Consider the following 13,334-nt stretch of genomic DNA (forward strand, 5'->3'; position numbering starts at 1 on the left):
ATTAATAAATAATAAATTATTTCATTAAAATTAAAATAAACCAATTTATTAAGACAAATATTGATTACACTTAAACCAATTTAACGTATATATAAAACACGTATTTAAATTCTTTATTAAACCAATTTATTAAGACAAATATTGATTAAACTTAAACCAATTTAACGTATATATGAAACACGTATTTAAATTCGTTCATAAATGAAGGGCTTTAAAATATATACCAAAACCAGCAAATACTCTTTAATATAAGAAAACCAGCATACACTTTCGGACAAATAAAAGCGCTGCACACCAAAATTGAAATACGTTTTGACAACCCCATCACAACACTAAACCAGCCGAACCCACTTCCCTTTGTCGCTTCCATTTGAGGTAAGTTGAATTGATCCAACCATCGGGTTAGTACTTCCATTGGCTGCAGTTTGATTTCATACATATGTTGCAAGTCTCTTTCAGCTACGTGGGAATTTCGAGCTACATGTCTTCGCCCCAATTGCCGCTCTCGTAGAAAGGGGAGTTTCTGTCTTAAAAAAAGAAAAGGAGTAACCAGACCGAGAAAGAAAGAGCGACCATACTTTTTAAGACGGGCTTCGAAGACAAAGGAGAGATCGCGACTGTATGCATAGGCCACAGAACAAGCCACCTCTCATGTTATTCCCCACCATTTTTATACGCACAGAGGAGGAGGGCATCGTATTACAGTCATAGATAACTATGATGCACCCTGAAGAAGCCCAAGAAGCTCAGAAGAGGACGTCGAATGATAACAAGTACACTCCGATTCCTCTGGAAGGAGGAGGAGATGGAGTTCCTGATCCCTTCGATGCGAATCTCGCAGTTCAGCGAGACCTGAAGATCACACAAATCAACGTTCCCGAGGTAAGTTTTTAAAATTTACATTAACAGTCATGTAGAAAAACATCATTATTTCCCGAATTTCGTCTGAAGCCACGAAGACCTCCAATTGACGAACCGAAATAGAGATCTTTCATCAGTAATAAAGCACACAATCAGTGATTTAACATGATCATACTTCACACCTCAGTAGGATTGGATATACCCAACACCCATATATCTCGTCGATTTGGATCAATATACCCAACACCCAAATATCTAATTTGGTCCTTTGTGAACATTAATCTAGTTTTCTTTCCAAGTAGCTTTGGTATCAACAATTTCATGTATAATTGATGCCTCAGAACTTCAGTTCATCTGATTCGCAGGTCATGACATCAATAATTGTCTCGAATTATATTTGCCCGGATCATAATTCTTGATAGGGTCCATCACATTGAAATAGCAGTACCTGTCCTCCAAATGAAACCCGTTGAGAAAGTATTCGAAGTTTTTCAGACCTAATGTTGTATACAGTTGGATCAATGATTGGAAAAATGTCCTGGCAGGAAATATACATTAGAGATGATAGCCCGCTCCTGCAGACCCGAGTTGAACGGGTGTAACTTCAGGGTATATCACTTGCAGAGTTACTGCATTGAATGAGATTTTCATGGTGCAATTTTCCATAAAAATTTAGTCAGCTTAGAGTGCAAATCTAGATGGATGCACAGATCCCAGAAACGACAATTCAGATTGTGCGAGCCCTAGTCATTCACGCCATATCCGTTTATTCGTAGATAAACCGTCTAGCATTGATGGATCACATTGACAACACCCAGAGAACAACAGGACTAAAGATTCATACATGACATTCATGGCGTGCACTTCAAAATGGACTGACACGATATATATATATATATATATATAAACCGTCTAGCATTGATGGATCACATTGACAACACCCAGAGAACAACAGGACTAAAGATTCATACATGACATTCATGGGGTGCACTCGTGTGTCTCAGAAGGTAGGAACGGGACTGTTTAGGATAACGAAATAACTAGAATGTAGTATATCTACAGAAGGCAAGACAATGTTCAGAACCTTATGTGTCCCCTTGAAACAGAAATGGAAATAAAAGAAAACAGGCTTCTGGCAGAGGGATTTTGCGAACGGGGCAAACTTGGGGTAGACATTAGTAGGGAATGACAAACCAGTTGAATCAGGGGACGGGGAAATTAAGTATGGCATAGTTGAGTGTGTAATGGATCCAGTTTCAACAAAACCTCAATCTCTGCAGAGTATGCACAGCTGTTAACAACACAAGGGTTAGAACAGTGAAGTGCTGCTTTAATTGAAATCTTCACAATAGTATGTTACATGTAGGGTATGTAAATTTTCAAGCCCTAGTGACTGCTGTTCTATGTTTTTAACTTTTTCTTAATTAATTAAATTAGATTTGGACTTATTAATTGCAGAAATAAATATTTCTAGCCATGCAACAATCAGACATATAGCTAGAAAATGAATAGTGAAAGCATAAACACAATACCCAGATAGTTACCCTTTCAGTTCAGCTTTTCATTTAAGTATTCCAAGTTTACAAGGAAACCTTCACAAGTTTTCAAACTAACGGCTGACGGTATACACAAAAAATCAGAGATCGACACTTACTGAGAGAAACCTGCCTGTAGGACAACGGAGAATCTGTCTACCTGAACTGTTGTACGGCATTGTTTGACTCTATCCATAGATTGCACATATTTGCCCTTTGGCCTGCTTCTCGACCTTGGCTCCCCTCTTATGCTCTGAACCTGCTCAATTGATCTCTTTTTGATCTCCTGAGTCTTCTTGATGTACAAAATGGGCGTATACAATTTCTCCTATCTTGTCCTATTTAAGGTTCGAGAGAGATAATTAATCTCCTCAATCCTAGCAACTAATTTTCCAAATCTTACTAACTAATCTCCTTAATCTTGGCAACTGATTTCCCAAATCTTTAGTAACTACTTTATCTCAACAACGAGGTGTAGAGCTAAGATTAGATAAAATCTAACTCACTAATATTTTAGAATTTCTAGAATATTTCATTTAGATTTCTAAGACTAGGAGAACATAGGAAATTTGACTTTCACTTTTATTTATTTAAGTGAAATTACAAGATGATATTATTTCCCACTTTTACTAAGTGGTCACTAGAAGTTGTCTTGAACTACTTCTTGCACATTCACACCTAACCTATGCAAGAAGCTTCTGCTCGAGCTATATTTCTCAATCCTCCCTCTTAGTGAGGAAGGAATTCTACACAAATCCAAATCTGTCTTTGAATGCTTGAAGTTTCCCTTTTGCCAAGAGCTTCATCAGAATATCAATTACTTGCTAATCTGTGGATATATATTGAAGCTTCATTGCTCCTTTTTGAATCCTGTTTTGTATGAAGTGATATCTGATCTTTATGTGCTTGGACCGATTGTGAAACGCTGGATTCTTAGAGAGTTTGATCCAACTTTGATTATCATAGTAAATCATCGTGAGATCCAATTCTTGATCAAATAAATCTGCAAGCAACTTGGGAAGCCAAATGGCTTCACAACTTGCTGTACTACCTACCATATATTCTACCTTTGTTGAGCTAAGTGCCACAAAGGTCTACTTCTTGCTAAACCAGGATGTCATGGCTGATCCCAAACTAAAGCAACACCTTAGGTACTCTTCTTGTCTACTACATTACTTGTCCAATCTGAATATGTATACCCCTACAGCTTCACCTCAGCATCTCCAAGGTATTTTAGATCATACTCCATTGTGCCCCTCAAATTCTTGATCACATGTTTTGTTGCTATGCCATGCTTCTACCTCGGCTTCACCAGGAATTGACTCAAGGTGTTCATTGTGTTGACCCTGCCGCCTACACCTACCTACAAGTTAGTGAGAAAAGCCTTCAACCCCACAAGGTGTGGTTAGTGGCAGGGAACTCAGAGAAGGGGTTGTCACACTAATCCAGACTCTCTCCGTTTGAGCTATCTCCTAGGTTAGCTAAGGGGGGTGTCCCTAATGAAAAGTTAAGTTAAAAGATGTGAGTTTCTAGGAGAATGTTATAGTGAAAATGGATTACTTTTAAGGATTTATGAGCAAATATGAAGTGAGCAACTTGAAATAACAATGCCAATCAATAATATGATCAAAAACCATAAAACCAGTGCCTTATAAGGAATTTGCTCAACAATTTAAAGATATATTTGCTCAAATTAAAATGCAATGCTCTCAAAAGAGAAAACAAAGTCACCCTGAAATGTAAATAAGAATTGTTAGCACAAGATATGTAAGATACAAAATGCTTTTGAGATAATCAACTTTATAAATCAAAACATGTGAAAAATATCTTGCCAAAACCCAAAAAATAGTAATTAACTTGGAAATATAAAAGAAAGAAAGTGCTAAACCAAGACATCAACATGCAATTAGACTTGAAACATGAAAATAAAACACTTGTTTGAAATGATTACAATACTTGCTTTTGGAATAAACTTTGCATATGAAAACTCAAACCATCAAGAGACAAGTAAAGTAAATGTAATGGAAAGTGCTTTTGGTTAATTTTATTAATTAGCTCTACAACAAGATTACAATTTAACTCTTCAATCCTCAGACCTCACCCTCGCCCAATGATATGGATCTCACAGTGAGGAGTCAATAGAGGAGTAGAGGATCCCTAAAATGTCTACTTCAACCAACTTATGTTGGAGGTAATATTGTAATGAGACTTGGGGTCTTCCTACACTAAAACGCCTAGATGAAATGCAAATTGTGTTAATTCCTCAAATTAAAGCATGTATGTAATTGAATGAAGTATGAAAGCTTAAACCATGCAAATGTCAATCCACCCAAGAGAATCCTCCCTCTAAATGGGGAGATAGGGTACCATGGTAGAAATCCCAAGCTCCCACAAGCAAGTTAGATTTTTTATTAATATCACAATGAGAAGAGGGCCCTTCAAAGTTCTCAACTATACTTCAAGGAGAGTCCTCACAATAATTGCTTGAAACTTGGACACTAAACCTCTTTTATTGAGAAAGTAGTGACAAGATCTCACAAAACTTATGCAAGGGAAACAAGGTGTGAGTTTCCTCCAAATGCCCACGGCTTAGAGAGGAAAATGGGCAGCCCTCTAGTGAACTCGACTTGGCCAAAATAAGCCTCAAAAGGGCTCACGACATCCTTGGAAATCGAACCCCCAACACTTGCCAAAGGTCCTACAAACACTTGTTAGATGTTGCGGGAAGTTGCTCTTCAAAATCTGCCACACAAGAGTTAGCAAACAATCCAAACAATGGTTGCAAAATAAGTTAAGTATTAATGGAAAAATCAACAAGATAAAATGTATATGTACAATTATAATTTACAAAAGGCTAAGCTAAAGAGTGAGAGTAAACTCTCGTTTTTGCTTAGCCATCTTCAAGCTCTTAGATAGCAAATGAAAGAAATGAAGTACAATGTTTTTTTTAAAAGAGATTTAAATTTAGAAGTTCTCGGCTTGTGTACAAGCTATGTGCCGAAATCCCTGCAAAACCACTTTGTAAGATAAGACTATGAAGGTTCAAAGAACAAATGAGAGCTCCTTTAAGAATGTATCAAGAGTGGGTTGGTCTCTCCAAAGACTTCCCCTCACGCTTGATTCTGTAATCCCAACAAGATATTCCCTCTACAAAACTTCAATCAAGAATTATTTTGATATAGATTTAGCAATAAATAATGATAAAAAACTCTAGAGATTTATTTAAAACCAACTAGAGCATTCTATACCTAATGCATACTTCTAAATCAAATGTCAATGCAAGATAGCTCTACATTAACAAATCTACAAGAGCATATGGAAGCAAATTAGATCAAAGCATGAGTAAAATGAATTATACCAATGCTCAACAATTCATCACACTTGAAAAGGAGGAACACCTCATGAATGAAACCCCAAAGTCTTTATTGATATTTCTGAAAGTGTACAAGGCAGCAGCGCTTCCGCAAGCACAATAGCTAGTAACAATATTATGCAATGTGAGAGCCCATGGCTCTATTATATAGAGAGTTGGGAGCAAATCCCAATGAAGAATGACAATGACAAATGGCATTGCAGCCAATACCAATGTCGAAGTGATTAAACAAGTGGCATGAGGTGACAATCCCAAAGAGAAATTCGAATTTGTTGAATGGAGCTCCAATGCCAAGTGTAAAAATCGAATTCTGGCAAGTGGACATCATTTTCTTCTTCCCTTATGTGCCAAATTCGAATTTTATGGTGGAATGACAAGTGTATATGGGTGGTAACCCATGTGGGGACAATTTCCCACAAAAATCTCCACCAAATATTCTCCCAAATCCTCCCAAATGTGCATTAACTTTACAAATTCGAATTTCCAAACAACTTTTACATTTAATGCCAGGAATTCGATTTTATTTGAGCAGATGTCCTTTCCTTGATTTTAGGAGTCCACATCACCTTGGGACTTCACTTTAATTCCCACATAATTTTCCACCTCATTTCCATAACATTTAGCATGTGTGGATATTTAATTAATCTGGTTTAATTAATTGCTAGATTTCCCACTAAACTTAGAAAAAATGGGTTTTGATGGTCCAAAACACATTATTAGCCCCTCAAAGTGTGTCATAGTAGAAAGTTTAGGGTGAGAGGTATAATTTTGATTACTCATACTCCATACAACTTCTCTAGACTACACTTATTACAATTTAAATACAATTTTATTTGCAATTTTTGATCTGCGGGAAATCTAAAAAATTAAAAAATGACTACCTAGACCTAACCAAATTCCACGATTTTTTTGTGTGTGATCTAGTATGGTAATATACATCGACTTTAGACACTAAGATGTGTCAGGGGCTCAACCTTCAAACCGTCACTCCGACTTTGGGGTAAAACGTGAGTGAAAAAATCTAGAAAATTATCCGCCTCTGAAAAAGAACGGATAATTAACCAAATAAAAAAACACTCCAAGGTGTACTCATTTGCTGATCGAGTCCCAACATTCTAGGCCTGTTACAGACTCAAAATTCATCATTACCAGTATCACTAATTACAATTCCCGTAGGGTGTGGAATTTGGGTACAAGAAAAATGATGAAAAGATAGAAGTAGAGTTTAAAAAACTCTATTGACTGACGATATCTGATGGTACAAGTGTCCTCTGGATTATCCTTGGGCATGGAGTCTTCATATAATCATCAGGTGCCACTCCAGTGGTTAACACACTGCAAAATATATATCTTGTTTGTTGTTGGCCAAATACATCAAGGTGTTGAGAAATCTAGGGCATAGAGTTTAAGTGATTTCTCTTCTATTAGTAACTGCTTGTGAGCGCTTTTTAAATCTGTAGATTAGGATCTTCTTTTACTTAGGTTATTAGTGTTCTTCTTCATCAAACAACTACCAATGCATAAACCATAAAGAGACAAGAGACACAGAATATAGGCTATCAGCTAGGGCCAAAACCTTTCACTCTTTGAGAGGAAAACCCGAACAAATTCTTCTTCTTATAGAGATTCCAATTGATGAATACCAAGACCAAGACCCTTGACCTATTTGCCACTCCAAGACCAAGACACAAATCCTCCTTGATGAGATTCTTCCTGCAATGATCAAATCTCTACTTCTTCTTCCTTCATGGCTACTCTTCAGAATTTCGGTCCCTTGGTTCAGTACTGCACTCCTTGGTTCTAGTTCAGAAATCCTTAACGCATGAGCTTGACCAACTTTGACCTTATATCCTCTTCGGTCTAGACGGAGACTTCTTCTTGACACTTTGGCTTTGTCTTTCACCCAAAATCCTCTCTCACTGTGATTGTAATAACTTGGCCTTCTTTCTGCAATACACAAGTTTGCAATCTCGCACGTGTGGAGATAAGTTGGCCCAAAAATAGTCCCAAAACAACACTAGAAATTTCGTTGCTCCTTTCCTTCTTCCTCGCTGGTTATTAGGCTCCTTCATGCTTCTTTCTCTGCCTTAGACCTTAATCGAATTGCAAACCACCGAAATTCTTCACTGAAATCCTGTCCTAATGAAATCCTGTTAATTTTAGGTAACAATGGCATGTTCTATGCTTAAGAGCAATTTACTTCAATTTCTTTATCAGCCCAATATCAATATCTAGTTTAGCAATCACATCAGCATGATAGTAAAATGCAGATAGAACATAAACATAAACAATAGAAGACAAGCTAAGACAAGAGGACACAAGATGTGGCACCAACCAGGGACAAACCCCAATGTGGGGAAACCCTTGATCAATTCTTCTTATATTCTTCAATAGTTCAACAGAGAGAGAGATAGTACAAATTTACAAATCCGATAATTTATGACAAGAACAGAAAAATCTCGACCATAAAAGACAACGTTGGCCAACTGGGGCAGAATTCTTCCTTTAAGCAACTCGGTCAAACCCAGTCAACTTTGGCCTCCAACAGCAAGCCCAATTAGCCCAAAACATTGCTCATAATTCCGTTTGCATTTCGCTGTTGGTTGCTGTTCTGGTTAGGGCACTTGCTGCAGCCCTAGATTCCCTTGACAGTCTCCAAACAGTCCCTTAGAGGGCTAAGACACACCCTTGAGGTGCTCCTCCCTTGCTACGATGCTCCCTGAGGGCATATGCTAGCCCTTGACTACTCTACGCATCCCTTGCTGTGGTGCTATGGCCTGCAGCCTAGCACACAACAACCCTTGTAGCAAATGGTCCCCAAAACAGTGCCCAAACACCATCAAATCAACAACATTTTAGCCTTCAAGAACTCGGCCTAGCTGTCTGCACCTTCAAGCACCCAACCACATACACATCAAGCCCTACACTGATATGTCTTTAGCCTAAAACAGATCTGAGAGTTACGCTGTACCTACAACACACTCTACGCTGTTTAGGGTAGACCTCTTCAACACATAACTTCTCCTTATAGCTGCAGCTTCCCGACCTTGCAAACACACCTAAAACAACCCTTCACTCATGCCCTAATACAAGCTCATTCACCACGCTGTCACCTACAGCAAACAGAAACTCCCACGCTGTTCTTCTAGGCTCCTTCACGCTGTCTTTAGGCTCCTTCTTTGCTGCGGCTAGGGCTTGAGATCCTCCTTTCCACCAAGTCCTTCTCTAGAGGAGACAATGCCCTTGTGGATTTGCATGCCCAATCACAAGAGGAGAGAGAGAGATGATCATGAAATCACTTGAGGTCTCCTCCTTTTATATGCAGCATTGAGGATGAGTTGGGGGGGTTTGAATGCTTGTTTTGATTGCTGGCCGACCTTGACAATTTGTCCATAATACAAATAAATTCATATCCTTATTTTTACATGTCGGAATTGGATGATCTTTAGATCAATCCTACACCTCTCGAAGAGAGGAATCCAAGAAAAATACCAGCTGTCATAAATAAGATGACCCATGTGGAGTTTGGTCCTAGTTGCCAATTTTAACACTCCCTCTCAACTAGGGAGAACTCATTTGCTAATCCATTTGCCAGTCAGTACTATCTCTGCCATCAATGCACTGCTCTACACTGCTCTGGTCTGGTCTGCTGAACTAGGAAGAAAAAGTGATCGAGAATGTATCATACCATTCTCTACTGACTCGAAGTCAGTCCCAAATAAAAGAGAGTGTCTCATACCACTCTTACTGACCCGAAGTCAGTTCCAAATGAGAGTGTGTCATACCACTCTTACTGACCTGAAGTCAGTTCCAGTTGATCCTAGATCAATATCGGTCATCCTAGCATAGGGAGTACGGTATTACACAATGCGTCCATCGGTAGTACTATGGTCCCTATCCTCATTTCCCTACTCATTGGCCAGATGAGAGGTACTTCCCATGAGTCTCAAACTGCATGGGTAGGATGTCTTAGTAGGAGAGGGATGAACCACTCATCCTGCCTACATGTCGCCATGGGGTATCACAGGGGAAGGCTGAACCACTCACCCTGTACACAACAAACCACTAGGTGAACGCTGAACCACTCACCCTATGGTTTCTCATCACTCCAAGAAGTACCCTAAGCCCCCCGGAGCTCCCAGAGCTCAATGTTCATATCATACAGGACCCTCAGAAGAGGGTCTCTCCACGACTCCAAGTAGTTCTTGGAAGGCTAAGAACTTGACCTTCCCCAAGGGCTTTGTCAGAATATCGGCGACCTGCTCATCAGTCCCAATGTGATGGAGCCTTATTTCTCCTCGTTGCACCATATCCCGAATAAAGTGGTACCTGATATCTATGTGCTTGGAGCGATAATGAAACACAAGATTCTCTAATAATTGGATCCCACTTTGGTTGTCGTAGAGGATCGCGGTGGTATCCAACACATGTCCAAACAGCTCACTGAAGAGCTTCCTCAACCAGACAGCTTCACAGGAGGCCATACTAGCAGTTATGTATTTGGCCTCAGCAGTGCTCAAGGCAACCGATTTTTGCTTCTTGCTCATCCAGGATATCGAAGTAGAACCCAAAGAAAAACAACACCTAGAAGTGCTCTTGCGATCCACAACACTACCAACCCAATCAGCATCGGAATAACCATGCAGCCTCACATTTCCGGCAGTGTATCTTAGTGCATGAGTGATTGTGCCCCGAAGATATCTCAGAAGATTCTTGGCACCAATCCAGTGTATATGATGAGGCTCAACCATATATTGGTTCAACGTGTTAACTGCAAAACATATGTCCGGATGGGAGTTCACCAAGAACATCAACGCTCCTATGAGTTGACAATACTTAGAAGCATTTCCCAATTCAGGTCCAGTAACACTACCGCATAACTTCTTGAAGTTAAGTTCCATCAGGGTAGTCATTGGCTTGTAGTCCACCATCCCATATCTTTCCAATATCTTCACAACATGTTTTCCTTGAGATTTGCCAGGCCTCCAACCTTAGGAGGTAGTGCATTAGTGCTAGGTCCTTCATCTCAAATTGAGAAGCCAACTACCTCTTACACTTGTGAATGAGAGGGTTTGCACCCGTCAGAAAGAGGTTGTCCACATAAACTACCAGTATGAGAGGTTTATCATCGTCAACCTTAAAGTAAATGTTCAGATCGACTTCACTTCTAGTGAATCTCAGTTTCATCAGATAGCTATCAACCCTCTCATACCAAGCCCGGGGTGCTTGCTTCAAGCCATAGAGTGCTTTCTTCAACCTGCATACATGAGATTCCCGGTCATGAACCTCAAACCCCTCAGGTTGTTCCACATAGACTTCCTCTTTGATCGAGCCATGCAAGAAAGCGGTCTTGACATCCATTTGATGTAGGTTCCATCCTTGCGAGGCAGCAAGGGCTATGATTGAGCGGATGGTGGTGTATCGGGCAACATGTGCAAATACCTCATTGTAATCTACACCTTCTTTTTGAGAGAAGCCTCAAGCAACAAAGCGAGCCTTGAAATTTTCTGCACTTCTTTTCTTCTTGGATTGGTTTTTGATCATGGCTTTGAAGTGACAGAACCGGGTGAACACTTCATCCTTCTTTAAGAAGTAGATCCAATTCTTGCGAGAATAATCATCCTTAAAGGTGAGATAATATAAGTATACTCCCAAAGAGTTTACAGTACTAGATATGTCGGAGTGGATCAACTGCAATATATCTGTGGTCTTGCTATTACTTGAGGGGAATGGTCCCCTTGTAAGTTTTCCTTTGGCACATCCCGGACATACACCTTCATGCTCTACTTTGAACTCGGGCGTACCTGTCACCATCTGACTCACATTGGGTAGAGCCTTATAATGAAGATGGGCAAACCTCCGGTGCCATAGTTCAGATTGTAGAGATGTGTCGCAAGACATATTTCCCAATGGAATTCCTCAAACTTGATACAAAGTGTCAACCCTGAACCCAAGAGTAAAAGCATCTTTGAAATTCCTTTTCCAAACATGTACCCTTCCATCGATGACTTCCACCTTGTATCCTTTGTCTTCCATTGCTGAAATGGACACCGATTTCTTCTTGACATTAGGTACATATAGAACTTCTCGTAAATGAATTGTGTTACCTTGATTCAATTGAAGGATAATATTCCCTACTCCCTTCACGGGATAGGTGGCATCGTCTCCAAGGATAATCTCCAAGTTTGTCTCCTTTTCTATCAGATTGGAGAGAGCTTCCTTGTATCCAGTGAAGTGCCTTGAGGCACCACTCTCGATTAGCCAATTCCCCAAAGTGTCCGGTGGAGAGGTAGTGGAGAGGCCCGATATAAGATAGTATTCCTTTTGCTTATTGTTAATAACATTTGATTCTTCATACCCGGAGTTCCTTGCTTTCTTGGAGGGTTGACCATTTCCTTGATGTCCCACATTCCTTTTTCCTTTGCCATTGTACTTGCCATTCTTTTGATTTTGTTGAAGCTGCCCCTGGAATGATTGTGATCATCATCATGTGATGTGTCCCTTCTATTTAGACACTCCCTTGCATAGTGGCCAAACTTATTGCAAACAAAGCACCTGCCCTTCCTCCACCCTTAGATCCAGGCTTTCCATTGAAATGACCTTTAGACCTTGCATTATTTCTCCTTTTGGCATGAGCGAGAAAGCAGTGGGTTTGCTTCTATTAGAAGGTATTTCTTGCTCCACCATTCTTGTTTCTTCTTGAATGCATCTTGACATCAATTCTTCAAACCCTTGAACATGCTAACCAACCTGTCGTAGATCTCCTTGGAGGTGTTCAAATTGAAGATGTAGGCCACCATACACTTGTCACTGGAATCTCTGATAATCTTCTTTGCTTTGACTTCAACCCTATTGTACTTGGTCTTCGCAGCAGCCGATGCATTTGAAGGAGGCTCAGGGATTTTACCCTTCACATAATCCAACACTTCTTGTTCTTCCAAGGTCAGATCAAGAGACATCTTCCATCCATGATAGTCAAACTTTTCATGGAGCTTGTCATCAGCCGAGAAGTGGGATGAAGAACCTATAGAGCCTTTTTGTCCTTGTCCAACTCTCTTCGGTGATTGCTCTTTCACTCTTGCTTGGGCTTTGTCTTCACCTCAACTCTGATACCATGTTACTTTTAGGTTCAATGGTATGTTCTATGCTTAAGAGCAATTTACTTCAATTTCTTTATTAGCCCAATATCAATATCCAGTTTAGCAATCACATCAGCATGATAGTAAAATGCAGATAGAACATAAACATAAACAGTAGAAGACAAGCCAAGACAAGATGACACAAGATGTGGCACCAGCCAGGGACAAACCCCAATGTGGGGAAACCCTTGATCAATTCTTCTTATATTCTTCAATAGTTCAACAGAGAGAGAGAGATAATACAAATTTACAAATATGATAATTTATGACAACAACAAAAAAAAAATCCTGACCAGAAAAAACAACGCTGGTCAAACAGGGTAGAATTCTTCCTTTAAGTAGCTCGGTTAAACCCAGTTAACTTTGGCCTCCAACAGCAAGCCAAATCAGCACAAAATACTGATCATAATTCTATTTGCATTTCGC

At 39.6% G+C, this 13,334-nt stretch overlaps 1 protein-coding gene across 1 annotated transcript in view; it reads left to right on the plus strand.

Moving 5' to 3' along the window:
* Positions 1-316: 316 nt before the first annotated feature.
* Positions 317-13,334, plus strand: part of LOC149207389 (metal transporter Nramp3-like) — a 32,188-nt gene continuing 19,170 nt past the window's right edge. The window contains exon 1 of the mRNA XM_089398022.1: positions 317-882. Coding sequence (XP_089254148.1) covers positions 718-882 — 165 coding nt within the window. The 5' untranslated portion in view covers positions 317-717. The remainder of the gene's footprint in view (positions 883-13,334) is intronic.

Source organism: Pinus tabuliformis, chromosome 1_2 (assembly GCF_031772625.1).
Source record: "Pinus tabuliformis cultivar Carrire ecotype Pingquan chromosome 1_2, CPIR1, whole genome shotgun sequence".
Classification (NCBI taxonomy): domain Eukaryota; kingdom Viridiplantae; phylum Streptophyta; class Pinopsida; order Pinales; family Pinaceae; genus Pinus; species Pinus tabuliformis.